At 38.8% G+C, this 27,294-nt stretch overlaps 2 protein-coding genes across 6 annotated transcripts in view; one reads left to right on the top strand and one right to left on the bottom strand.

The window, feature by feature from the left end:
• The window catches only part of SPATA17 (spermatogenesis associated 17), a 113,786-nt gene extending 89,357 nt beyond the window's left edge, over positions 1-24,429 (bottom strand). Inside the window, exons 1-5 of one of the 2 annotated variants that reach the window (XM_039883385.1) lie at positions 24,288-24,429; positions 14,891-14,980; positions 13,418-13,499; positions 6,582-6,632; positions 854-957 (exon numbers count right to left, since the gene is read on the bottom strand). In XM_039883385.1, coding sequence (XP_039739319.1) covers positions 854-957; positions 6,582-6,632; positions 13,418-13,499; positions 14,891-14,980; positions 24,288-24,355 — 395 coding nt within the window. In that variant the 5' untranslated portion in view covers positions 24,356-24,429. The remainder of the gene's footprint in view (positions 1-853; positions 958-6,581; positions 6,633-13,417; positions 13,500-14,890; positions 14,981-24,287) is intronic. The other variant, XM_039883386.1, reaches the window with a different exon arrangement.
• A 236-nt stretch (positions 24,430-24,665) lies between these two features.
• Positions 24,666-27,294, top strand: part of GPATCH2 (G-patch domain containing 2) — a 139,663-nt gene continuing 137,034 nt past the window's right edge. The window contains exon 1 of one of the 4 annotated variants that reach the window (XM_039883380.1): positions 24,666-24,995. Coding sequence is in view for 3 of the 4 variants with exons in the window: in XM_039883381.1 (XP_039739315.1) it covers positions 24,771-24,826 (56 nt within the window). In the remaining variant the exon portion in view is untranslated. Of the gene's footprint in view, positions 25,344-27,294 lie in introns of all 4 variants that reach the window. The other 3 variants (XM_039883379.1, XM_039883381.1, XM_039883378.1) reach the window with 3 other exon arrangements.

Below are 27,294 nucleotides of genomic sequence, written 5' to 3'. Positions count from 1 at the left end.
TATGTATATATGATTTGCATAATCTTAGGGTCTCAGACAAAACCTTTATTTTAACAATTATTGTCAATTGGTTTGCTCTCTCTAGTTCTGAAAACTTTGGGAGTAAAATAAGATAATGTATGGGGAAAAAATTGAAAGTAAAACTACAACATAAATGCCGACAATTAGTTACACTTCCTTGTTATCTAAAAACATTAAAGGCATACAGTCTCTCACATGTAATTAGAACAGAGTATATTACAACAGGAAAAAACTAGCTACTTTTGAAGTAATATGCAAACTTAATACGCAGAGCTTTGGTAAAGCTTGCTGAATAGTGTTGCCATGATCCTACTTTGCATAACTCTGTAGAAGACATCATCACCCTGCAGCCTAAATCTAGGTGTCCTCTTTGTATGTGTTCAAGGAAATAAAAGCTGACAGAAAAGCAGTCCATTTTATTATGTTCCATAAACTGTATTTTCTTATTTTATCTTCTTGGAGAGGCAAGTTCTTGCTGCCGAATATGTTTCTCAAAATCCATCTGAGGCTAATCATACTTAAGCTTCCATAGCTCATGAAATCATTTTATAGATAAAGTCATCTTAAAAATGAAATTTTACTGAAACTAAACCATTTTGCATAGGACCAAGGCATAATATAATCTAATTTACAGTCAAGAGTACATGATGTTTAAATATGCAAAACAATAAGTTTTAAGGTAAATAGAACCATATATCTCTATCTTATCAGTATATTTCCACCTACGACACCAATGAATTTTAGAAATTATTTCTAAGTATTGTGATGATCGACATGTATTGAGTGCCCCTCCTAAAATTTTCACTAACAGACGAGTGATTCTACCACTCACCTAATTGCATCGTTGGTCTCTGAAACAGCTCTCAGGTATGCCTTCAAATAAAAATAATTAAAGCAGTATTTCCGAATCCTATAGCCTCGCCATCGTCTCTGAATCTGTTGGAGTAAATAAAAGGATAAAATATGTGAGTGAACATTTTTAGTGAAAACATTAATAGTTCTTCAAAACGAAGGTAACGATGGATGATAATTCATATCAAATGAAGCCTTAGGCTTTTCCACTAATATTATAGGTAGTTACAACTGTAAATTGTACTCATAGATTATAAAATATTGTAAAAACAGAAACATGCTTATAGATTATAATATGTAAACATGTAAAATTGTTTCGCAAATACTAAATGTGAAATTAACTATTGAAAGCTTAAAAATTTGCTTTACCAATTCTTACCATTTCTACTTCATGACCAAACAGATTTTTTATTATTCATAATCCCTGGCTTGAGGACTGTATTTGGTCTCACTGAAATCAATTTTTCAAATGGGCTTTTAAAATTCAGTGGTATCAAAATCTTTAAACAGAAATGTCTTATATCTTCATGATATTTATATACTTCTTTAATAATAATAGCTAAAATTTATTCACTTGTCATGTGAGAGGCACAATTCTAAGGGTTTGCTTGTATCTATGCATTTAATTTTTAGAACACTCCTATGAGAAACTCTTATCATCTTATTTACAGATGAGAAAACTGCTAAAAAGTGAAGTTATGCAATTTTCCCCAAATTTTACAGTTATTAGTGATAGAGCCAAAAATCAAATTCAGACTTCAGAGAGCTCATTCTCTAAACCGTTGCGATATATAGCAACTGGAGCGAAGTGAACTGAAATTTTCTGTGAACATTTCTGTTGGAAGTATCTGGCTTTTTTTAGATGAGATGATCTCCATGTTAAAAATGAAAAAACTGAGGTTAAGTAACACGATCAAGGTCACATAACCAGTAAAAAAATAAATGGCAGTCCGGATAGAAAGTCAGCTCTGTGTTACTCCCAAGCCCAGACATCTTGAATTTTGCTTAAATTTCCTATTGCTAGCCCAATACTAGTAATGAACTTTTAATTTAAAAAAAAAAAAAGTACTTTAAAGAGGCAAGATGACTTTTTGATAACATTTCTTAATTTCAAGGTGAGTAGGTTATGACTTCCCAAAAAAGCTAGTATGCATGTCCTTCAAAGTAATTAGCACCTCTCAGAAGTGATTGGTATAAAACAATTATTGTCATTGATCAGCTCTGAATAGATCATTTCAAACACAGTCGCTGTGTGCTCAGCAGATTACAGCTTGTTAACTGGTAACTTCCAAATGACCTCTTAAGCTAGTCAAATCGATGATGCATATTCCTCATTAAGTGACATCAAAATATAAGTGGTCTTATAAATAATGTCTATTTTAAGCAGTAAAATAAATGGTAAAAGCTTGCCATATCAAAAGTCATCTGCCCATAGGAAAGATCTTCCCTCCATTGGGTTTACTTTTATTCCATAAAATTCAATAGTAACCTTAATGTTATCAAAAAAGAGAAAAAATAATGTCTCCTCACCTAAAATTAAAATGAAGACACGAACCACAAAGTCACTGATAATAATCTACCTAGTATCAATGCTCTAAATATACATGAGAGCATGCAGGCAGAACTCTTAGTCATAATGATACTTTTATTTATTAGCATGTTCCAACATCCTAGAATACTATACGGCGAACATAGAAAAGTGGGTTTATTAAGTTTTCAGAGAAGATCCTGGATAATTATTACATGTGCAGTTTCTTCTCGTTAATATTGTTTCCCCACTCTACCTGACTTCGTACTTCCTTTTTCTACAACTTTTTTAAATCATTTCACGAAGATTTGGCAGTAGTAGTAGGAGGAGGGAAGAAGAAATATTATTTTGCCCGGTAATGAAACATTTAAATACCTGTCCATCATCAGGCAAAAGCTTGGGCTTGTCTAGATGTTCCCTTCCCTCTTATTCCCTACGCTGATGTTTTGGGATGTCTTCTTCGGAGTGAATGAGGCTGTGTCTTATTCATTTTGTCTTCCTAGAACCTCGCCTAGTGTCTAGTGTATAAGAGACCGTCGGGTTTTTTTGCCTACGTTAGTTTATCTTTTTATCTTTATCTAATTTTGGAGTCATTATTCTAAACATAAATCCTTAATAGTATTATAAATATGAAAAAAAGGACGATAGTTTAGGAGACTAAGATGGATCCTTATATATCTGACTCATATTTAACCGCTTTTTAAATTTATACATTTAAAAAAATTTTTATTTTATTAATTTCAAGTATATAGTACATTGCTTAGTCATTTATATAGTTTATTAAACGATCCCCCTAATTGCTCTTTCTCTCCTCTGGCTCTCCACCTAGCCATTACATTAATATGTTTAACGTTTTAATTATAGCCACCATATAATCTTGTCTTATTTTTTTATATTTTAGACACGAATGGGAAACAGAAGAAAATGGCTAATTGATGTTTTAAGTTGGATTCATTTTTGTAAATTAAAATTTTTATTACATAGGTCCAGAGCTCTAAGAGGAAAGAGCCGGTGAAGTTATGGTTATTTTGCAAATTGGTTGTTTTAGGTGATCTTTAATCTATCGATCCTCTTGTTATTATGGTTTTTATTTTCCTTAAAGCGGGGATGACTACCTAAACTAAAATAGTTTGAGGCAGTAATTTCAAGTTAAATCATTAAAATAACTGCAAATATAAAAGATATAGTTCAGACTCTCCGTGTCCCAGCAGAATATCATTAAGGAAGTATATGTGATTGATCAATAATGTGTGAAAGGTTCCCAAGGTAAAAGAATCCCACCAATCAATTGCATCTGTAGTTCTATAAAACTCTGTAAGCTCTCGAATATTATCATTTTCATCCTCGCAGATCTTTGAAACACAGTAAAAAGTCCGATGTAACGTATTTTTTAATTGAGATCTCCAAAATACTACACACTAGCAGTTCTCAAAATCTATATTCCTACAATATTGCCCCAGTTGTCCAAGGACAGACAAGCAAATGAGGGCTCGAGATGGACGAGACGACCCAATGGAGGCTTTCCAAAGGCCTCACGAGGAAGCAATCATGCAGAGTTTACCTTTGCTAACGTCCAGCGTCAGCGACAGACTATACAACACTGTCATCGTGCTTAGCTTACGGGAGACCAGTATGTTCTCAGAGCTGATACAGGAAGAGAGGTATCGGCGGTTGCAAGAGCAGCCCTAGTTGTGATTTTGTGGGGCTCCTGACATTTTAACAAAGTTAGAGCCCCCTTTCCTTTCCCATTAATGTTTCAGAGTCTCAAACAGCCATGGTGGAGGTGCAAATACACCAAACACACACTCTGGGATGCAAAGTGCAAATGACCGATTCTTTCATAGTTTGCTAAATCCCATACAAAAAATCATTTAAAACTATAGCAAGGATGGTGTTTAATCTAGGGGTTCTGATGACTGACAAAATCCTGATGCTGGCGATAGCCACGGCTTGGATGTTTTCCTATAAGGTGAGGTTTTTTCATTTGTTTTGCCTTCGCCTTCACAGGATTGCCGGGAAGCTGACTGTCATTGTTTGGTGGGCCCGAGGTGACACCCAATGCTCACTAGCAGTGGAAATGGGGGCGGGGGGTCATCTCTCCACCAAGCTGTAAAAAGATTGTACCTCTGGATCCAGGCACAGGGAGAGAAATGAGCTGAGCAACTCAATCAGCTCATGAAATTCGTATAAGACATTAAAAGCTATTAAAGCAGAGAGAACTGGGGAATGGGGAAGTTGGGGGCCAAATTTAAAGGTGATCCACAACGGCGTAGCCAAGACGCTGAAGGAAAAGCAGAACCCGGGTCTGGAGAAAAGTCAACATAGAGGCCGAAAAGGCAACGAAATCCTGAGGGACAAGAGAGACGGGAGGGAAAGGGTCCAGGAGCCAAGATAAAGATTTACTGGGCCATTTACTGCTCTATTAATTAGCTGTCACTGGCCTTGCACCGAATCCCTAACGGGTTTCGCATAGGCATCCGGAGGGTCCTGGCGACAGCTCATACTACAAGAAAAAAAGAAAAACTCCCTTAAACCTATTATGGGGCTTTGCTCTGGCAAGACCCCGAAGCTCACGCGACCCTCCATTCACACATGAACCACACTGACCACGGACGACCCGACTGCGTCCAGTTCACCCAGCCACGCGGCCTCGTCCGATGTTCAAAAGAGCCTTAGAGACCCTCCAGCAAAGGCTTAAATAGGTTCTAACAAGGGCACTGAGGGACTTCGACAAACATATTTAGAACAAACTACTTTTTTTCACTTCTTGTTTCGAAAAGAGCCAGCATTCATTGATTTAATTCAAGGACATCTACTTAACCACCGCCTGGAAGCCAGGAACCGTGGATAGACTCAGAAGCTAGGATCCAGGCCCCAAAGGACTTACAGTGTGTGTGTGTGTGTGGGGGGGGAGAGGTATGCAAATTAGTAAGAATAATAAAATGTTACAGATTCTATAACAGAACCATGTCAATGGTAAAATAGGGACATAAAAAGAGAGAGTGATCAATACTACATGGGTAGGGGGATCATAAAATCTTTAGAGAGAAGGCGACCCTTTAAAAACTAAATGTAGCAAATGCGGATATAAATATCTATTACATAAAAAAAACGCATACATATAATTTATTCTTCATTATGAAAATGACATCTATTTGGGAATAGATGGGGTAAAAATCAATTTTTAAAATTCCTCTCTTTTTTAGAAATGGTAAATAATCCACTGTCGCTGGAGTATCTGTCTCTGGCTCAGGTAACAAAGCAAAAATATCTACTTCCTCCTCCTGACTTTCGTCCCCTTACACTACTGGAGAACAGAGAGGTGGACAGATAGACACCAGAGATCGTCCTGGAGGCTTCCAGCACACTCACGCCCACAGAGGAAGCACCCTTCCCAAAGCTGTATAAATAATCAAAATAATGTTAATTCACCTGCCTTAGTTCAACACAAGACTTTCAGAAAGTATTTTACTATCTTGTTTTACCCAAAACAAAATCATTAGCGTAAGAACTAAGAGATTAACGGAAGAGAATATAAGGCAACACAGGTTTTAAGAACATGAATGAGATGTGCTTAAGTAACTCCTTCATTTACAGTAGCTTCTCGAGTAAGCTATTACCATATTGTCTGAGACGAAAGAAATACTTTTGTTGAGTCAGTTCCTAAATCTGTGCAAGCTCGCCTCACGATCACTAAATTCAGCTCTCCATTAGGAAAATAACGCACCCAAATGAACACAGAAATGATAGAAATAAAACTCCTAAGCTGGAAACTGGCTTTATTACTGTTAAATCATATGAATAATTTCTAATTGATTTGTATTGGGCAGGAATCTTATATTCCAGAACTGTATTCATCTATTTATCACAATATTCTATATGACATATGGAAAGTAATGCATTGCTTCATTAATATTTACAATCTTTCTCCAGTTATGGCTCAGAGATATTTAACATTCTAAAACATAAGCACTGTTAATTACATGTTTTACATTTTACTCTAATTTTTGATACTGCCAAGATTATTTAGTATAGCTAACTTTTTAACTGTGTGCTCTTTTCTCTCTTTATCATTAGCATATCAATCAAATTTGCATTATTCTGGTTTGCTCATTTTATTAAAAGCGAATTCAAGGCACAATTGACTTTTCATTTGTTTAACAAGTGAAGAAATATTTACCCTGACAGCCATCGCATTGTAGAGATTCATCTTCATAGCATAATATGCTAGCTGTGAATCAAGAAAAAAAAGATGGCATATATTTCAGTTACACAAAGACAGTGCAGCCTATTTTTACATATAAAAGATAGGAATCTTTATACATAATACATAATAAGAGTTCTAGGCTTAGAAAAATGAAATCAAACTTTGTATTGAAGAGATAGGCTTCCTAATACATAATGCAGGCTTAACCAGAAAAATCTATGGTAGTCAAACTAGGAGCTAATGGAGATATATGATCATAAAATGCTCTCCGCTGAGTTTGATAATCAATGGTGCTCTACTGAGAATAGAATAACAAAGCAGAAATATTCACAAGTGCTGGTGACACGTAGTATTGTATGATTTATTCACTGTGGTTCTTTTAGCCAAAACTCACAGAAACATAAAAGGAATTCATATTTCAAGACGTCTGGTTTAATGAAAAATTCAAAGAAACGCTGTCTTCAGTTGAAACCGTTCAAGGATATGGATGCAGTGATGGAGCAAAACTGTGCCTTCCAACCATCTGTACAAGATGTTATGTGCTTAGCTGCCTCCTGAGTAATCCTTGGGAATTTTGTTTCATTTAACATTCATTTTAACACCATAAAATCACAAATACAATGATATCATGTTACAGCAAATCCCCTGATACAGTGAAGACTTCCTAAAGTCTTGGTTTCTCCCAAGTAGAGACACATTTGCCTATTAACTTATCTATATCTCTGTTATAGTAAATAACCATTTAGCAACGTAGCTTATTTCAATGAAAATATTGCTTTAAATACAGCTTCCACATCTGTTCTATCTTTGGATTAAAAATATGAAATTAACATAATTCGTGACAGGACAATAAAGAGTAAAACAGTGAAATACATATTTTTCAGCACAAAATATAGCTTTGGCCATTTTTATTCCATCAGAATTAACTCGAATAATACATAATAGGTAATAGGTGCTTTGTTTCAGGCAAAAATCAGAGATGAGTGCCTTAACCTTTTATATAGGGGTTTTCTTCCCTGCGACACACAGGGATTCATATAAAAGGATTTTACTGTAATTAGTATTGTTTGAATCGCTTGGTCTGATCCAAAGCAAATTGTCTGTGCAGAGCAGCAGGGCTGGATTATTTATCAACAGTCTGCGCAATTAAGAAACAGTTGGCTGCAATATGTTATTTACGAATAAACACGATGATGATACTTCACTTTAAATTCTCTTTCTTTGTTATAGCAATCAAGGCATAATAACTCTCGGTGTTTGAGGTGAACTCAAAATATTTACTTTAAAAGCATATTTTTTCAAGTCATATGGAGGCAGATATAATCATTAAATATTTGTATACATCGGAATCATATTGGCAATTATGTATCTGAAGAAGTTTGGGTTTATAAAAATATATTATTTCTCATCTTTCTCATATTGCCACTCAGTTAGCAGCAGTGAGTATGAGCTTTCAAGCCACAGACCCGAGTTCAATACCCGACACGGCTGTTTTCAGCTGAGTGGCTTTGAAGAAGTTACTTAAGGTCTCCCAGGCTTGATTTGCATCCTTAGAAAATGGGACAAAACATACTTCCTAGGGTTGCTGTGAAGATTAAAATGAGATAAAGTATTCGAGGTGCTTGGGACATAGTTGATGGTCACTATGAAAGGGATTATCACTAGTGCTGTTAAACATTTTGTGACTAGAAGTCCGTAATTTAACTATAAGTGAAAATCCAAAATGTGTCAGAGGTTAAATTTTATTCTAAATGAAGAGGAAGAGAGATACAGTCTTGAAGCCTGAGAATTCTGAATTTTGTGGTTAAAAGGTGGAAAAGCACTTTGATTCCAATGTATCAGTCTCAAGTGAACCAGTCATACATGTTCCATTCGTTCTTAATTCTCCAGCACATGTGCTTTTGAAAGTACCAAAATAACCATATGTGAGACCTTTCTGAGTAGTACATCTATGTGAACTTGACCAGATCCACTGGCTTTATTTGCTAGATTGAGCAAAACGGAAACAATATTTGCATTAAAGCGATGGCAGTGGAACCGTTAGGAACCACACACATATGGACAACGGATCTGATGAGCCTGGCTGGGCCTTTGTGATTTTCCACATCAGTGTCACCCTCATTTCATAATTTTGAGTATAATCATTAAAATGATTTATTATCAAATAATCACGAGTATTTTGTGCATATGCTTTGCCTTGTTTGCTGGCAACTGATACCAATCTGGTCATTATCAAGAGCTGATTTTTAAAATAACCTTTCTTTTTCCACAAAAAAAAATTGGAAGGCAATTATATTATTTCTCACAGTTACTGCTAATATAATCTTTAAAAGCAGGTGAACCACATTTAAATTAATTTCATAATTACAATGAAAATATGTTAATAAAGTTTCAAATTAACATTAGTAAGTCAGAGTCTAAAGTTATCCAGCCTTTAGTGTTTATTTAAAAGGCAAGATCCTGAAGGGGAAAAATATATTATGCTTTCGTTCTCTGCTCTGACACTAAAGGGTGACATGTGTTGCCCCATTAACTTGTCACTTATTTGGAAGTCCTATTAAGAAATTTATAAAAGAGTTGGACATTTTTTAATCTTTAGAAGAAGTGTTTACTTATCTAATGAAGAGAAAAATGTCTGTAAAAGCAACCATGTCAATCTCATCGGTTTTAAAAATAGTGACTGATAATTTATATATTTTTACTAACCATAAAAAAAAAAAATCTGCTGGTATTTATCATGACAACATATAATGGAATTTCAGAATAGATGGCATCCTTTGACTCATTTAAAGTTAATAAAATTTCTATTATCATTCTTTCAAATACTAAGCAAATAAAAAAAACTTCTAAGGAGCAATAAAATGGTAAGTAGTATATAAATATTATGAACCTTGATTTTCGGCAGTAAATGATTTTTATGATTTGAAAACTAATCTATGTTTAATAACAATCTTTATAAATTAAATAGTTCTACCATAGGCTATTAACAACAAGTTTTAATTAAATTCTATTACTATGGTCTCTATACATACATTATTCACTGAATGATCTCAATTCTAAAAACATAACATTGAGCTGTTTAGGACTATAGTTAAATATATTTATTTCATGATAATTAATGTAGAATTAATCAGGTATAAAGGGTAGTGCTTATACTTTGCTGCTCTCAGAGTGTGGAGATAAAAAAAACAGTTTATTTGATATTAAACATAATGTAAACTCTGTAATGGTGAGATACAGTAAAAGAAAAGGAAATTTAAAAGGCTACGATGAAGACAGCTGTCCTGTATCGGCTGTATTGATGAATTCACTCAAGTAATGCTCATGCTGTAAAAGAGGCCATTGAAAGAATATTCGACATTCCTCTGGTACTACCACTGACGGGAATGACTATTTTCACTTCACCACCTATGAGATGAAGCAGGGAGTGGTAAGGACAAGCTACACAGAACATTGTACAGGTCAAAAGAGCAGGGTCCAAAAACGATAGGACCATTTGGGTATCTAGTGGGCAGAGCAGGTTGCAGTAAAATGATGGCAAGGGTTCAGCAGGTATGAAATCCACACGCGCTGAGCACACTGAGCACCAGGAGACTACAAATCCGTCGCCAACAAGAAAGAAGAATCGATCATATCCCCACTGACAGGAAAAGATTTTTGAGTTGTGAATCCACGGTCCTGGACCCCTGAAGGTGGACAAATCTGGGTTACGTTGTCAGATACAGCAGCGTGGAAGTCTGCGAGAAGGCCTCAAATGAAGAGTGAAATTTTTAAGACGCAAAAGCAGTAGTCATCCAGGAAGCAAGGAAGAGACAAGTGACCAAAGAAAACTGGAATGGCTCGAATACCGTGGTTTAACGAGGCCACTGTGGTGGAGAACGCATGGTGCTTTCGGACTGGGCCAGCTAGTTGATGTCACTGTGAGAGTTACTTAAAAGCTGGACAGAAATATCCCGGTGCAGAAGAAATTTGCGCAAGGCTGTTTAAAAGGACAGAAGCTGTCTAAAGAGATCCCCGGACTTTTGCCTTTTCCCAGTTCACTTTCTGTTTGCCCTATGTCACATTCGAGACTGTGGACAACTCCATTTTCCAAGTTGTCGCCTCTGCTTCCTGTGATATTATGTTTCTGCTTTTCTATTTATTATCTACCTATAATTCCTTTTCCTCTGCCTAAACCCTACTTAATGCATTCCACGGGCCTAACTTCTTGGCCCTCTGCTCTACTGTTCAGGTACTTTTTCCATCAGGTGGAAAATCCTGTCGTGTTATGATGTTGGCACTGAAACCTCTATCTCCAGCTATGACTCTTACTCTAAACTCCCATTCCATAGGTCACTTTCATAAGCATTTGCTGAGGGCTAATTAAGGTGTTGCAGACACGCTGCTGAAAGATAGCAGAGTCTCCTTACAAGATGTCACCACACGGAGGTGTCCTAACATCATCACAAGCTCAAAGAGCTCGAAACGTCTTTTTGTGAGCTTCCCTGAGTGTACCAGTCAGAATGTTTCTTACAAACATCCACGCTTTCGTGATCATTATCAACATTAATCAGCTTTGTAGAGATAAAAATGCAGCTACCTGAGTAGCTCACAAAACAAAAAGTTTATTTCTTCCTCAGAGTACACGTGGGGTAAGGTTCCCTGGAGCTAAGCTCCACACATCTCCTCCTCATCTTAGCCCAAGAAAAGGAGAAAGAAAAAAGCCTCGTAAAGCTTCACCTTGGGGGTGAGGCCTATGTCCCATCTTCTCACAGTGCACGGTCTAGCACAAAATCAATGGGCTGGGGATGAATCATCCTTTTATGAGGAAGCGGGTTATGAGTAATCTGGGCACATGTTACTGCTAATCACCAGCCATGTCGACCATAGCGGAAGTCTCCCAACTTACCTCTCTGTGAATCGCTCATCGATCAAGCTAGCAGAAATTTCTGCAGGCTGTCTATGTGGCATTCACTGCGATACGTCTGAGGGGTAATAAGTAGAACAGCTGCCATTCAGCAGCTCCCGGTCAAGCGAAGGATATAAACAAACAAATCTATCACGGTGATACGAATGCCTACGTGAAGGGAGCCTGAGCAAGACAGGCCTCGTGTCCGCAGCCCTCGCCATGCCATACGCAGCCTCGGGAGATTAGAGAAGGTTCAGCTTTAAGTAAAGCCCTGAACGATAAGTGGAGTCAGACCAATGGGAGGCAGGCATTGAAGAAGGGCATTCACGGCAAAGGAAAGAGCATTTGCGAAACTCCCGTAGGATACTGCATGTTTGGGCAATGGCAGGTGGTTCGACGTGCCCAGAGTATATTGACACAGGTGCAGCAAGGAGTGAGGGTGGATAAGAGGCCACCGTGAGACACGAGAAACCCGACACATCACGCCCAAGAGTGTGATCGTTACGACGTGTGCTGTGGTGAGGAGGGCGGCAGGCGTAGCAGTGAAATGACGACGTTTAGACGGGAACCAAGAGACTCTCATGAGGGAAAAGGGGACGGATTTGATGACCAGTAGAAGACAGAGCTTAGCGAGGAGGCGGTGGTGGGGAGTCGAGGATGACTGATGCTCAGGCTTGGATGCGGGTTGAATGGTTGTGCCAGTTACCTGGATAAAGGCATATATAAGGGACATGCATCCCTAGCTTCGTCTCTCTAAAGCCTGAGCGGAGAGAGATTATGCTGGGGCTCGGGGGCTCAGAAGAGAGGCATGGGAAGACAAAGAGAAAGAGAGGCGCTAAGACACAGCACGCCAGGGAAAGAGATGGGCGTGAGATTTCTGAAATGAGGAAATACAGCATCTGCGTTCCCATTGCTGTTGACAAGTAGCTTAAACTCTAGCATGAGCTTGGTGGCAGCTGTGGAGGAGAGGGCTCTAAACACCAGCGTACTAGCTCTGGCAAAAACCCCATTGTCTTATGTGGCCCAACGCTTATGAAAGTTTATGGCCACACTTCTGTTTGAATTCTCTAGCTTATTTCATTAAATCGAAATTATCAGGCTCTTCCTCCAAGCAGTCCCTGTACTTTAACACGTTTTAAAATTTTCTCGCTCAACGTGAACTCTTACCAATTAGTTATGGACTCGTTTTTTCTTTTCCTTCTCTGTATCTTTTAATTTCACTTAGATGCAACTAATCAAGAATAAATAAAGAATAAATTTAAACTATTATGGTAGAAATGGTAACAAATCAAAAAGTTGATGCAGCAGGCCACTAATTAGAAGGCTTCCCATTTTGAATCAAAAAAATTACCTTTTTCTTAATTTCCTAAAACTCAATTGAGGTATAAGTTGGCATGCTGTTGTATACTTCTGCTAGTCTACCAGTGGATACAGATGGTTGTGGTATGCCAAATTTCTCAAGGCGCATCTTCAAAATATTCTAACAGTCAGTACTAGAGAATGGTAAGTAACACAAAGAAAAATTGCCTTATTTTTTTATATTTTGTAGGATTTGGGGCACTTCAATTGAACTGATGTTTATTGACTGTGCTTGGGCCAAAGAATAGCCTAATGTTGGTGACCCAAAAATGAACAAGCTACAGTATCTACTCAGAAAGAGCTCACCATCTAGAAAGTAGAAAAAAATCATTAACAAATAAGTACATATAAATGCATACACTGTAAAAGGTACTTTAACAAAAATAAAATATCTGGTGTAGTTTGGGTATAAAGAAATGAGTCACCAATTGTCCATGGAAAAATCAGAAAAGTCTTCTCAGGTCTCATACTAAAAATTAAATCAATTTTGTTCTCATATAAATATTTACCAAATAATTTAAAAACTACCAATAAATATATGTATATATAAAATAGTATTTACCTTCACAATTAGTTGATAATGTTGTCTTCCTAAGTAACCTCTCCAACATTTTTGAATAATTATTGCTACTCTGTGTAAAAACCTGAGTGAAAAATATACCTGTTAGTACGCTTTCACAGAAACAAAGACATTTCTTAAATTTTTGCTTAGAATATACCTTCCTACAATTCAAGCAATCAAATTCAAAGCCCAGTTTCTGTATACTTTTAAAGACTAGAGTAATCATTCTACGCTAGAATTCCTGATTCCTAGAAATAGAAATAAGGCAGAGACAAGTACTCAGTATTTCTTCTGGGTTTCTGATTAACAGTTTTTAAAATTTTTAATTACTCTTCAGTACATAACTCTGTAAAATATTTTTATATGTTAACACCATAGAACAGGTCACAGTGACACGTTGAGAAATAAGCCAAGCACTATTTTTTTTTTTTTTTTTTTTTTTTTTGAGCCAGGCACGACTGATGTGACTCGCTGTAAGGACGGAGATAATTCTCGAGGTCAGGAAGCAGTTCTCTCTTTCATTCTTTCCTTGATTAGTCTGTCCACGCTAACGTCACGTCAGTCTGAATTCAGAAATGTTCTCCTTGCTGCCGTGTTCCGAGCTGGGACTGTGGCGAGAGGAGGAACTTCACCTTCACACTCTGATCTGCATGTCCGGCTCCTACCGGCTAATACGAGGCGTGTACAGCACAGTCCCCAGCCGCATTCTGAGTCGTCACAGAAGAGGCATAGTCTCCCTCCACCTTATGCAAGAAAATGGTTTTTTTGGGGGAATTTAAGGGGGGGCTGAAGGAAAGTTTGAGCACTGAAGAAAACGTGGGAACTGTTAAGAGTCAACTTCAGTTTCTTTGTAATAGGAACGGCCTCATTTCCCTTCATCTACCAACATGTTGAGAGGGTTGGAATAACGTGTGTGTGTGTGTGCGTGTGTGTGTGTGTGTGTGTGCACATGCGTGTTAAATAACGTGTGCGTGTTTTCTTTCTTACACGATTCAATGAATTCATTGCTATAACTTCTAGTCGATCATTTCTTGAATATGGAATTCGGAAAGAAAGAATTTTATCAAGTATGTTTACAATATTGAAGATTTTTAGAAGTCAGGAAATAGTCTATAGAAGTTAGTTTTTTGATATGTAAGAAAAGATGACAAAAAAGTTATATTTTTAAAAAAAGACATATAATTTCATTTAATTACAAATAACATAAAAGATAATTTGAAATGAAAGAATTTTATCAAGTATGTTTACAATATTGAAGATTTTTAGAAGTCAGGAAATAGTCTATAGAAGTTAGTTTTTTGATATGTAAGAAAAGATGACAAAAAAGTTATATTTTTAAAAAAAGACATATAATTTCATTTAATTACAAATAACATAAAAGATAATTTGAAATGAGCACTATATGCACAAATCACATTCTCTGTAAAGTATATTTTATGATATATCTGATTTTCCATGCCAAAATCAACATACCTGATATATGCCCGAACTCGACATCCTCGAAACCAGCTCTGGATTTTAACTGCTGCATCATACTCTTTTTTTCTAAACACATCCACAGCACTTAAAAAAAAAATTAGAGCATTTTGTTAGTCACTAATATAATTATAAAGCGAATCAACCTGTCAGACTTAACCTTTAATGTCTTCCAAAATAATTATAATCAGATGTCATTTTAAATAAAATTAAAATACTAAGTAATGAAAGTATTTCAAAAATCATGTGCTATGTTTTAAAAATTAACCTTTCTCTGAGGGGCCATGTGCTTTCAACAGCTTTACTTTTTAAAATTTTTATAATCACCTACTTTGCAACTAATTAATTTTCAAGAGATTTTATAAGGAAATAAAAAAAAGCAATGTGCTATTTTTTCATTATTTTAAAAACATTATTTGAATTTACTACTTAAATGCTGCTATACATATTATACAAGATTAAAATGATTGAATAATTCACTCAAGGCATCAGTTAAATAAATTGCCTCTAAGTTATACGAGTCCATCACAAAGTAACAATTGTAGATAGAATTCTCAGAAAGTCTATTTTAGTTAAAAGAGAAGGCAGGGCCATAAGGCTTATTAAGAGATAAAGACATAAAAAAATTCAGTCTTTAGATTTATTAACTTATATCAAGAAACTGTTTAATCAAGATAGCTCTCTATCTTAATTTTACCAGTCATTACAGTTCGCCGCCCCCCCCCACCCCGCCCCTTTGATAAAGTGATACCACTTTGGGCAACTTCTGGGGGACCACAGAGAAATTTCTCTCCTAGAATGCTGGTTGGCACATAATTCACACTTTATGTTTGCTGAATGAATAAAAAATGGCCAGTCATTTATTTCTTACTTGAAAAAAAAAATTCCCTCGGAATCGTGTTTGGTTGGAAAGGTTATTTTTTTTTTTGTTGCCATTATATGTTAGATTAAATATATAGATTTCATTAATTTATTATAATTAGAACAAAAACAGAATGGAAAATAAAAACACTTTAACAATAAAATTCTTAGACAATACTATAAAGTTGGCTGAGAAAAGAAAATAGGATTAGCAAATAAGCTGTCAGTGACAAACAGCTGGAAAAACAAGTGGACGGATGACAGTTCTAGATGAGCGAGAAAGAGAGTTGCCTGGACAGTCTGACTGAAAAGGACCCACGACGGCAAAGGGAGTAACAAAAATGACGCATGGAAGTCAGTGACCGAGACACGGAGAAGAGCAGGGGACAGAATCCACGCCGACCAGCAAGGTGGCCTTCGGTGTGGGGCAGGTGCAGGGCAAGCTGTAAAAGGCACGCGCGAGGGGGTACGCGTTACCTTATCCCGGAAAGCGCTGTGACAAGATTACTGTACGAAGGGATAATTTTTTTCTGGAAATAACTGTGAGCGATCACTCTAAACAATTAGGACTAAAAGAAAAAAATTTCGTGATTGTCATGCGCTTGCCCTGCCTGTTGCGAATGGTAGAGACGCAGAGACCCCGTGTTCCTGGCTCGTATGACGTCTGCCATGTGGCTGTGCGAGCAGCTCCCGCTCCGTCCTCTGCGGCCCTTTCCTAGCTCCCGAGGCTGCGCACGATCTAACACAATCGCGTTTACTGGTTGGTTAATGATGGTCTCTCCTCTGCACTTTAATATCCGAAAGGTGGCAATCTTGTCTATGTTGTCCCACAGAGCTCCCCCAGGGGATCCAGAGAGATCATTTATGTTACCCGAACGCCTACCGCAGCGGCTTTCCCTGGAGGGGGTCACACTCAGTCCCGGCGAGGGCACCACTGCCAAGATCCCCGCACTAGACCCACTCACGACATTGAGGACCCTCCCTACTTCGGGATGACAGAGTTGCAGAGCAGCCAACAGGTGCTTCACACTCTTAGTAATTCGAATCCTGGGGTGATTACAGGTAAAAGACAGGCAAGTATCTAGAAGAATGTGTTAGAAGAAATAGAGAAAGAATAATAACCTCGTAAACAAATTAACCCTTTATGTGCCAGGCCCTGTTCCTAGCATTTTACATACCAGTGAACTGAGTCATATCTGACCCTCTCAACACCCCCATCAAGTCAATCGCTATTATCCCTATTTCTGGCTTTGAGGAAGATAGTGAGAGAGAGCTGTGGCTTGTGCTCAAGGTCACACATTACTATGTGACAGAGCTGAGACCTGATCCTAGGTAGTCTGGCTCTAGAGGCTGCCATCTTCATCAGCACTGCCTCTAAAGGAGGAGAGAGAAAGGGAAGAGGGAAAGTAAAAGGGAAGACGAAGGGGAAAAGGGGCAAAAAGAAGAATTCCTGTGCCGTTTTCAAACACAGTACTGAAATTCTGCAGTGTAAAATAGCACCAATCTCCTTAAAACAATAAAATAATCTAGAGAGACTACGGTGTGAAAAGACACCGACATCTACTCCAATGAACAGAAACGCCTGACCGTGATGAGTATCGGTGGGAACGCAGAGCAACGGACATTGGTGTTTAGTGCTAGTAGGAAGCAACCTGGGTCTTTGAACAGGTACAGAAAATTTTCATCGATATAAACGGAAAACTCACAAACTTCGTCAGGGACGCATACATATGTCGGAAAACTATCATGGGAATGATAAGACACAAATTTCAGGACAGATATGAGCAAATTTCTAAGATCGGCCATGTTTTCATACACTGCGAATTCCAAAAACATGGAAACCAAAGATTTTATGCTGTAGTCTCTACATTTAAGCAAAAGAAAAAAAAATTGGTAAAAAATCAAACAATCCCATTGAAAAGCAACAAAAGACAATTTACAGAAAAGAAAATACACACCACTTTTAATTTTAAATATTGCATGAAAAGATGCTAAACTCTAAGGAAGATTCAGCAATTCTATCCCAAGAAATCTATTTTCTATATGATGTATCATTGTTTGCACTATTGAAATAATGAGAACAATCTAAATGAGCAGATATACTGTAGACTATCCATAAAATGAGATACTAATTTGTCCTTACAAAAATTAAGTGGATCAATGCTTGACATAGAGACAGACATGATGTAATGTGAAAAAAGATGCTACAGTGCCGTATAATGTGCTTCCGTATTTATAAAAGACGATTTCACTGCATGGCTATGTGAACGCATACACAGGAACGGTCTTATTTTGCATCAGTTAAAAGTGGTTGTCTTTAGGGAACAAAATTTAAAAGAAGGCCCAATTATGAGACGAGTATTTTGTAGCGTCACGGTCACGGAAGTTAAGGAAAAAGCATCAGAAAGAGCGAGCGTGATTACGCGGTGTCAAATGCTGTGGAGTCAGGCGGCAAGGTCAGTGTTTCAAGGGATTGCAGGGTTCGAGGGAATCTTTCATTTTTCCTGTAACATCTGATCCTAGCCAATAGTAAGACGTGACAGTGCAGGGTAGGAAATGTCACTTGTGGAAACATAGAAAAGATCCAACACCACCACGTCCAGCAGGGCAGGCGATTCAGAGAAGACAGAGCGGGAAGGGGATGAGGAAAGAACAATGGCATTCTGTAAGGCCGATGAGACGTGAAATTCACGATCGCAGGATACAACGGTGTCCTATGATTATTTAACCCTTTGTGCCATTGACATTTAAAAGAAGGCCCAATTATGAGATGTATTATTAAATAGCAGATGTATTTTCATTTTTAATATACTCTATTTAAATTACTTGAACGTTTGTCTCTCTTTCCCCACCAATAATCAACAACTGACCGCCTTTGCAAAAGAGGAAGAAAAAGCATCAATAAGGTATACTGTATGATACACCTAGTATTTCTTTTGAACTAATGTATCGTTTGAACTTACCTTTTACTTATGATTGTGGTTAGAAACGCAGAAGATAAGCAGTCAAATGATCTGTTTTGAGTATATGTTCCTACTGTCTCCTGGTAATAACGCTAACGTAGTCAAAAGGAAAATTATCTTTTTGGAGTTACAATACCGTATATAAATACAAGCACATGTATTGTAATATACTAATAAGAACGATACGTTTGAAAGGAAAACATTTTAAAAAATCACTAATAGTTAACTTACTGCTAAGTTTTAACTTATGTGCTGAAATTTGACTTCTATACATATTTTTCTGTTGCTCTGTTTAAACTGCTTAAAAATGAAATTTACAGATACTTGGGTTACCACTGGGATGCTGAATACTCATACAGCATGTCATGAACTGCTAGACATATTATGTTCAAAATGAAAAATGTGGGTAACACTTTATTTTAATGGTATATTAATTAGTTCCAAATTACAATGAAAATCCTATAGCAGTGAATAAAATATGACATCCACATGAATTTGAAATAAATTTATTATGATCAGTATTATCACAATGAATACTAAATGAATTATTAATGATGAAAGACCAAAAGTATTACCAGGAATGTAATAAAACATCAAGAAAAAGCTGGAAGTTTCCAGTCACTTTATCATCAGTTAGAATTAAGTACTGTAATCCTGGGTAACGCGATGTTCATGGGTGTCATTAGTGGCCAGAAATGAACTGACAATAAACAGAAATTGAAAAAAAATGTGTTGTTCAATGTCTTTCCAGTGATATGCAAAAACTACGTGCTAACTCTGACCCATGCGTATTAGCTACTGAATAAATACCATCAAAAACCCAATAGTTTTTCTTTCTCATTCTCATATAACATATCAATTGTAGATACCAGGAACAAAATTCCAATATTAGCTGTCCTGTATTGTAAGATATACTGATGTGTAAAATTATTATTATTATTATTATTATTTGTAAATCATCTCACCATTAGGTCTTAAGCATGTCAAGCCCCCTAAAGGCAGAAACGATACTTAATCTGTACTTTGTGTTCTGACGATCACCCACGTGATGATGGGAAGCAGGACTGGCTTTTAGAAGCTAGAAGCCATGTTTGGTTTGCATTAATAGTTCTCATTATTATTAGTATTACTATTTCACAGCTCAATGAATAATGAGCTACGAATGCGTGAGTGTTCGATCACCGAGGAGGAGTATCCCGCGGATTTATCGGTGCGCTTTAAAAGTGCTGTATTATTCATTTTTCTCCCACTGTCTTCCCGCTTCACTTCATTCCTGGAGCGATTCGGTCCTAAGAAATTGGCAGCGGGCACAGAGAGTAGGGATCTGTGCTAGAGGGGGTGGGAGAAGGGGGTGCCGCAGTGCTCAGCAAGTCTGCGTCGGCTCAGGTGGGCATCCACACGTGGGGGCAGCCCCGGGAAAGGGTGCCACAGTCTGAGCCAGGAGAGCATGACCGTGGAGGGAAGGCCTGGCTTTGGACCATCTAGGAAAGGTGAGGAAGGGCTCACCTTTCCACCCCAAAGGGCAACCAGCGCGGGGAGCCAGAACCCAAGGGTGCTGGAAAGGGAATCCGGATTGGTGAGCAGGTGACAGTGCAAGTCCCAGGAGAGGAAACCGACTGATTAGACTAAGAATGCAGCCAGGAACCGGTGACTGCCCTGGAGGTAGAAATTGACTAAGTTTGCGGGAATAACAGATTCCAGGATCGGGCCACCGGAGGGAACATTATCCTTTAGGTTGACGCAAGGTATGAAGCACGGACATCACCTGTCCTGTGCTAGAGAGAACTTACTGTACCAGGTGTTTTCCTTCCTCGACTTGACCTTAGTAAGGCAGGTTAGACCCCACGTACTTGATGCACAGTTGCCCCTTCAACAGCACAGGTTCAAAGTGCGTCTGTCCACTTCTATGAGATTTTTTTCCAATAAATACAGTGGGCCCCTTGTAGCCACAGATTTTGTATCTGAGGGTTTCACATCCAAGGATTCAACCAACCTTAGACCGACACAGCATTTTTGCATCCCCAACCGCGGATACCCAGCCACGGTCTCCCAGCTATGGACCCCAGCCTCCACGGAAAATGCTGTCCTCCACGCGCGGCTGAATACACAGGTGTGAAGAGCCAGCTTCGGAGCTGAAGTTACAGGTGGATTTCCAACTGTGCCAGGGCCGGTGCCCCTGACCCCTGCCTTGTTCGAGGGTCAGTTATATTTACTTCCATGCAGAGTCACGATGATTTAAAGCCCCTCTACCCCAAGCACAAGCTTTGGACTGACTTGGATCAAACCTCACTAGATCTTTGGCAAGCCATTTACACTTCCTAAAACTCATTTTCCTCCGTTGTAAAGTAGGAAAAAAATTAAAATCACCTTATGAGATGATTGTGAATGGCAAAATAATGTTTGTGAAAGCATTTCACAAGAGTTCTCTCGGCAGATATTCAATGACATTTATTTCTCTTTCTACTTCCTTCTCTCTATCCCCACGGCGAGAGATCTGAAAATCTGACGGTTGGCTATCTGGCCTCCAGAGTGTCTCCACAAACTCCTCCGAGCAGCTGCTTTCCTGGTGTTCCCCTACAGCTATCTTCCCCTTCGGCTAAGACGACTCAAAGAGATCGCGTCTCTCCTACCATTTCTTTAATCGTTACATTTTCATCTCTTTTATCGCAAACTTCCTTAGTTTTGATTTTTTTTTAACTAGAAAATGTGCTGCTTGTAAAGAGGAATCCATAGAATGATGATGATTAACTCTGATCAGATAAAGGAGGATAGAGATTACAAGTGGAATTTAAAGATGAAACATTTTGCACATAAAAAAAAAAGAGCAGTATATTGCCAGTAATGAAGAGGCACACCTGCATGCAGAAGCTAAGTTTCTTAGCATCAGAAGACACTACTACAGAAACTCGGTAAAAGAGGAAAATTTTAACTCATTCCTATTAGTATTTGACAGATTAACTGGACAGTGAAATAAGGCTACGAGGAAAATGAACCATGTGATTAACGAAACCCGTATGAAACACTTCTTTTCACAAATAGGATAGTATAAATAAGTCACAAGAAAATCTCAATAATTCAGAAGAGAGGTGACACTAGGAATTCATAACGAACTTTTTCTTTAAGGCCAATAATTTGTCAAATAATAACTGAAGACTATCTTTTTCCACCCTGTGACATCCTGGACACAATATTCAGCCTCTTTGATAGGTAGGTCAAAACATGAACGCCCACCAATCGTCTCCTATGAAAGCAACTTTCCCAAGGACTTGGGTTGGTCGGGCAACGGACAGACTCCCTGGCTCCCCAATCTCATCGGCTCCTCCCATACGTGCTTCTCACTTCCTGGGAGTTCCACGTCCTCCCCTTGGTCAGGTAGGGGGGTGTCCCCCTTTCTCAGTGGACTTCCAGGCCTGAGGACTCAGCTGCTAACCTAAGCATTTAGGAATAATACATTTCCCCAACAGTGTCACCTTTCCACTTCAGAGGTATTCTGGTGCCAGCAGTAAGGCAAAAACAGTTTTGCCACTGCTTTGTTACCAATATAGAAGAAAGATATTGAAAAAAAAACAAAGAGAAGTTAAAGTGTTTCCTCGAACTCTGTTCCCTACATTTAATGGATTTGGGACAGGTCATCCGGATTTCTGGGCCTTCGTGCTTGTGGCCACTTACTTCGTCAGACCAGTGTAGTGGGAAAAAATCTTGCCCTTTGTGGCAGCATAGGCCTTAGTGCCAGCTTACTTGGCTTTAAGACTTCGTAGTTATGAGACCTTATGCAAATTCCCAATCTCCTTGAATTTCGTTTTCCTTGAATTAAGTGAAAAGGGAATAAATATATCATTTGTAAAGATGTTTAAGAATCAAATACGCCCATACACAGTTCCTTTTTTTTTTCCAAAATGGGGCCTCACTGGAACTCTTGTGAGAAATGCAGATTCTTCTGGCCATAACTGTGACCCACTGAATCAGAATCTGTATTTTAACAAGATCCTCAGGTGATTCTAATACACACTGAAGTTTGGGAAGAACTGATATAATCTATAAAAGATGGGAAATGATAATAACTTCTTAACAAAACTGCCTGTGTAGTTTTTCTGTTCGTTAATATTTTATATAGCTTTTACTCCTAAAGCTATCAATACCCTGCTTTTGAAAAAACTGCTAGGCAAACTTTGGTATTTTGATTCCTTCATGATCTTTAAAGAGTTTCCTTCACATTGAAAATATTAATAAGAAACTATGTCTGTTTGCAGTGTGGCACTTCACCAGGCTTCTCTAGAACACTGTTCTCAAGCTCTAAAAACATAGAGTAATACATTCACTTATACCATTGTGAAAACCAAATGAGATATTCCATGATAAAGTTCGTAGTCCATGCCCAGCATACAATCAGTGCTCAAGAAATGTGAGTCGTTTCCTTTCCTGTTCATCCTTAACCTATCACAATGATTTTTTAACTGCCTATATCCCATATTAGGCTGCGAACATCAAGAGGGACAGAGCTTATTTCTTTCATAGACATATGCCGTAAATAAATACAGGACCTGCCACATCCTCTAAATGATTGCTAAATAAATAGATAATTTACCTACCATTATAGATAATATAAAGATAATAGATAATTTCTATCTTTGGCTATTTTTAGTGTGTTTACTTAAACTAGGACCAATGATTGATTGAAAGATTCATTTATGCGATTATTGTGCAGCTACTATGTGTCAGGAACTATGATAGACATGAGACAGAAATGATAATGAGCAAAAAATGACAGTCTGCTTCTAGTTTAAGAAGAATAGATATTCTCTCACAGCAGAATGGAAAGCTGAACTGTGATTAAGCGCTGTGAGAGAGGCACCTGGCCCTGTAGGAAGGTGGCAGGTGAGACAAATGTTGGAATAAGAACAGCTCGGCAAGATCTCGTCTCATTGATTAATTTTCCCTTGGTGTGCCAGGTCACTATATTCTATCGTCGTCTAATTCACTTTTTCTGGTGTTACTCTTCAGTAGGAAAAACTCCTGGGGCGCTGCTTCGGGAGTGAGAAGTTTGGGTGTAGGGAGATATGGGTTAGGCTGCTAGCATCTATCTTCCTTAGCCCTCTTTTTTTCAATTAATGCACTGGTATTGATTAACCAAATGGTTTTGATACTGTCACTTCTGGGAGACAAATGAGCCATAGAACAGTTGAGTTCAATGATATCTGTAAAATAATGGAGGCCCAAAGCGCCAGGTAGATAGGCGAGCCCAGGTGACTCCAACCAGGCTATTAGTCCTTCAACAGAGAGGACGGAGGTTTCCTCAAATTGCGGAATGATGATATCCAAGAAAAACACCTCATTTTACAACTTTATCTATGCCGGGCTTTTACCTAAATCATCTCAAGCCGATATCCATAGCCCCCGTCTACCGTTGACCCCCCTGTATGATAAAACTACTTTGAAACCTGTGACATGTTTGCAGCCAACAAATTAAAGGGAGAAGTGGGCGGTCCTTGTTGAATTCGAGAATTTGTTCATAAACTCCTGCTGGGGACACCTGGCTGAGGTCAAGCCAGCTCTACGCGTCGGCGACTTACTTGTTCCTAAAGTAGAACTGCTGTCTGACAGTCGTCCACCGAGCCTGCAGCCGGGCCAACGTGGCCATCGCCTCCGGGCGTCCGCTTTCCCCGCGGTGTTACTCTCGGTCTCCAAGGCAACCGGGCTGAACCATGACGCTGCTCCGGGGGAAGGAAGGTTCCACTTGGCCTTGACTCCACTTTCTGTCTCCCCTTGTTTCAGTTTCTGGAACCTTAGGAAGAAAACGAATAAATTCTGGTGTGGGGAAATATCTGATGGATTTGCCGCTGCGTTTTCCGTGGGTACAAAGAGGAGACTGCAGGCGAGGGAGGCGGGACGGGGGCGAGGGTCGTGGTCGCTCCCGGCATCCGGCTTCCGCCTGCCGGCCGCGTCCGGAAGCTCAGCGCAAGATGCAGAGCTGCTCGTGGGAAGGCGCTGGGGCGGTGCGACTCGGAGTCTGTTCTCGGGCCTGAGCCTCGAGGCCAGGCTCCTGGGTGTCGTTAATGTTCGGGGCCGCCGGGCGACAACCGATCGGAGCTCCAGCCGCCGGGAACAGCTGGTGAGGCTGGCGGCCCCGGGGATGGGCGATCAGCGAAGGGGGTGATGGCCCGAGGCTGCTGCTGGACCTGGAGTGGAAGGGGGCGGGAGTTGTGACGGAGGCTCTGAAGACACTTAGGCCTTGCTCTCGCTCGCGTCTGGGACGGACGCAGGCTGAGGAAGGCGTTGAGGTGTGTGCAAAAGATCTGTGAAGAAACACAGCCGATGCTTGCTGACCGCTGTCTGAACACGACGGTCCTTTAGGAGTCACGCCTTCTGTACTCCAGGAGCAGTTCATTTCCTGGTGGTTGTTGACCAGCTTAGGGACAGGGAGAATTTACCTTAATCCAGGCCTATTTCCAGCACTTCCCTGTTAAAATGGATTAGATTATACCAGGCTCTTGCAAGATCAAATCGCAGAAACCTCGAGTTTCGGAAGTTGGGTGGTGGAAGCCACCTCCTCCTCGCACCCCCTTTTGTGGAGAGGGAGTGACATGCCTGTTTCCGTACCTTGCACGTTCCATTCTAGTTAAAATGAGGTACGTATGGGTGTTCCCCAAAACATGTAAATGCCAGGATGAAGTGCGGGGTTTGACAGCGTCTACCGTGTCATATCACCAGTGCCACTTTAGAATAATAGATTGCTTTGACTTTTCAAAGTGCTTTCACATATTAAGTGCTTTCACTCTATCTTTATGACAGGCCTGTGATAGAAGATCATCACAGGCACAGAATACTTAAGTGACTTGTCCAAAATTGTCATGCACGTTTTAGTCCTAGAGCTAGAAGCTGGGTGATGGGTTTCTAGTTGAAAACTCTTATCATATGGCCCGTTTTTCTCCCCAGCTCTTTTCCTCCAAGATATACAAGACAAGCAGTGACACAAACAAGCAGATTTTCCACTGACAATTTTCAAACATTAAGTGTCGAACGGGTGAAATGAGGCTAAAAAATGTATGTCCGTTCCTGGATTCTGCAGCAAATGAGAACATGGGGGATTTTAGTAGTGTGTAACCTCAAACAATTTATTTTGCATCACCGATATCTGAAAAGTTAAAAGAATGTCTTGGCTAAAATGCTTTCAGTGAGATCAGTTCATTCTATGGTTCATTTTATAATGAATATAGATTTAGTTATGTTCCTTTTAAATTCTCACATTTTCCATTCAAAAAGGCAGGGAGCACTTTTTTAATAGTGATGTAATTAGCATAGAACGTATTTGAGTGTTTAGTAGTTTTAGTTTTGACAGTTGTACATATCGTGTAACTACCACACCAAACAAGGCGTAAGACATCTCCATCGCCGCAGAGTTCTCTCTCCAGGGCACCTTTCTTAAAGTTTCACCATTCGATATCTTGTTAAGGGAGAGAGACAAAGTGTGCCATGCAGATTGGTCTGCTCTTGCTTTAGAGATACTGGTTGGTAGGATAGGTGACTATTTAATTAAAAAATATGACTCTGAACTCCTTCCTCTCCCTTCCACCTTCTACCTAAATCATGGTCAGGTGCCTCTTTATAATGCACAGCTACCCTCCTTCAGTTCTTTTTTAAAGAGCCTGTCCTATTTTCACTTGGCAGCGCACAACTCATCTTTTCTTATGGCGCCAGAGAGCAATGGCACCAGAGTCTAACACAGTGCCTAGCACTGAATCTGTTTCTGAATGCAGTTCTTGAAATCACACCTGATCTGGCAGAATGAATGTGTCCCAGGCAACTGGAACTTTTATTTTCTAGTTTATCTGCACAGCTATCCTGTCATTCAGTGGCATTTACTATACAACTGTGCATGTATGTTTTGTCCCATGGGGGAACATTCCAGTGCCCCTCGGTGTGCTACTACTAAGTGGTTACCTGGTGCCAGGTTTTACATACATATCATCTTATGTAAATCTTGACGTAGGTTCTGTCTTTTTTTTTTCATTTTAGAGATGTGAGAGGGGCAGATATAGTTTAAGTAACTTACTTAAGTATCGTATTTGCAGTGATTCCAGTATATTTTACAAAAATGCTTAACCACCCTAGGGTACTGCCCATGTCTGAGTAATATACTGTATCTCAAGGAGTATGTAAACTGGAAAGTATAAGCCCAGATTTGTTAACCGAACTGGAATTCATGACGTATTTAACTCCCATCTTGATTACAACTTTTTCTCCAGCATCAAGATTAGTATTTCAATTTTGAGTCACCAAATAGGTAATTGTAGATGGTTTATCTCTTTTTTAACAATTTGCCGAAAAGTAGAATTGATACTATGTTTTATAGTTAAGAAACCTAAAGAAGTTTTATATAATTAAATAATAAAGATTCTGTGATTTTCTTTGTGTGTGTATTTCAGGAAATGAATATATTTTTTGTTCAAGTTAATCTTAAAAGTGATTCATATTATGTTTTTTTTAAAAAAAAAAATTATAGCTGAGAGTTTGTCACTTCCTGCCTCATCACTCACGTTAGGGTCCAGGATGTATTATCATGGTACATCTAATGTTAAC

Source organism: Pteropus medius, unplaced genomic scaffold (genome assembly GCF_902729225.1).
Source record: "Pteropus medius unplaced genomic scaffold, Ma_sr-lr_union100, whole genome shotgun sequence".
In the NCBI taxonomy this organism is placed as follows: Eukaryota; Metazoa; Chordata; class Mammalia; order Chiroptera; family Pteropodidae; genus Pteropus; species Pteropus medius.
This window is presented reverse-complemented; position numbering and strand designations above follow the sequence as displayed.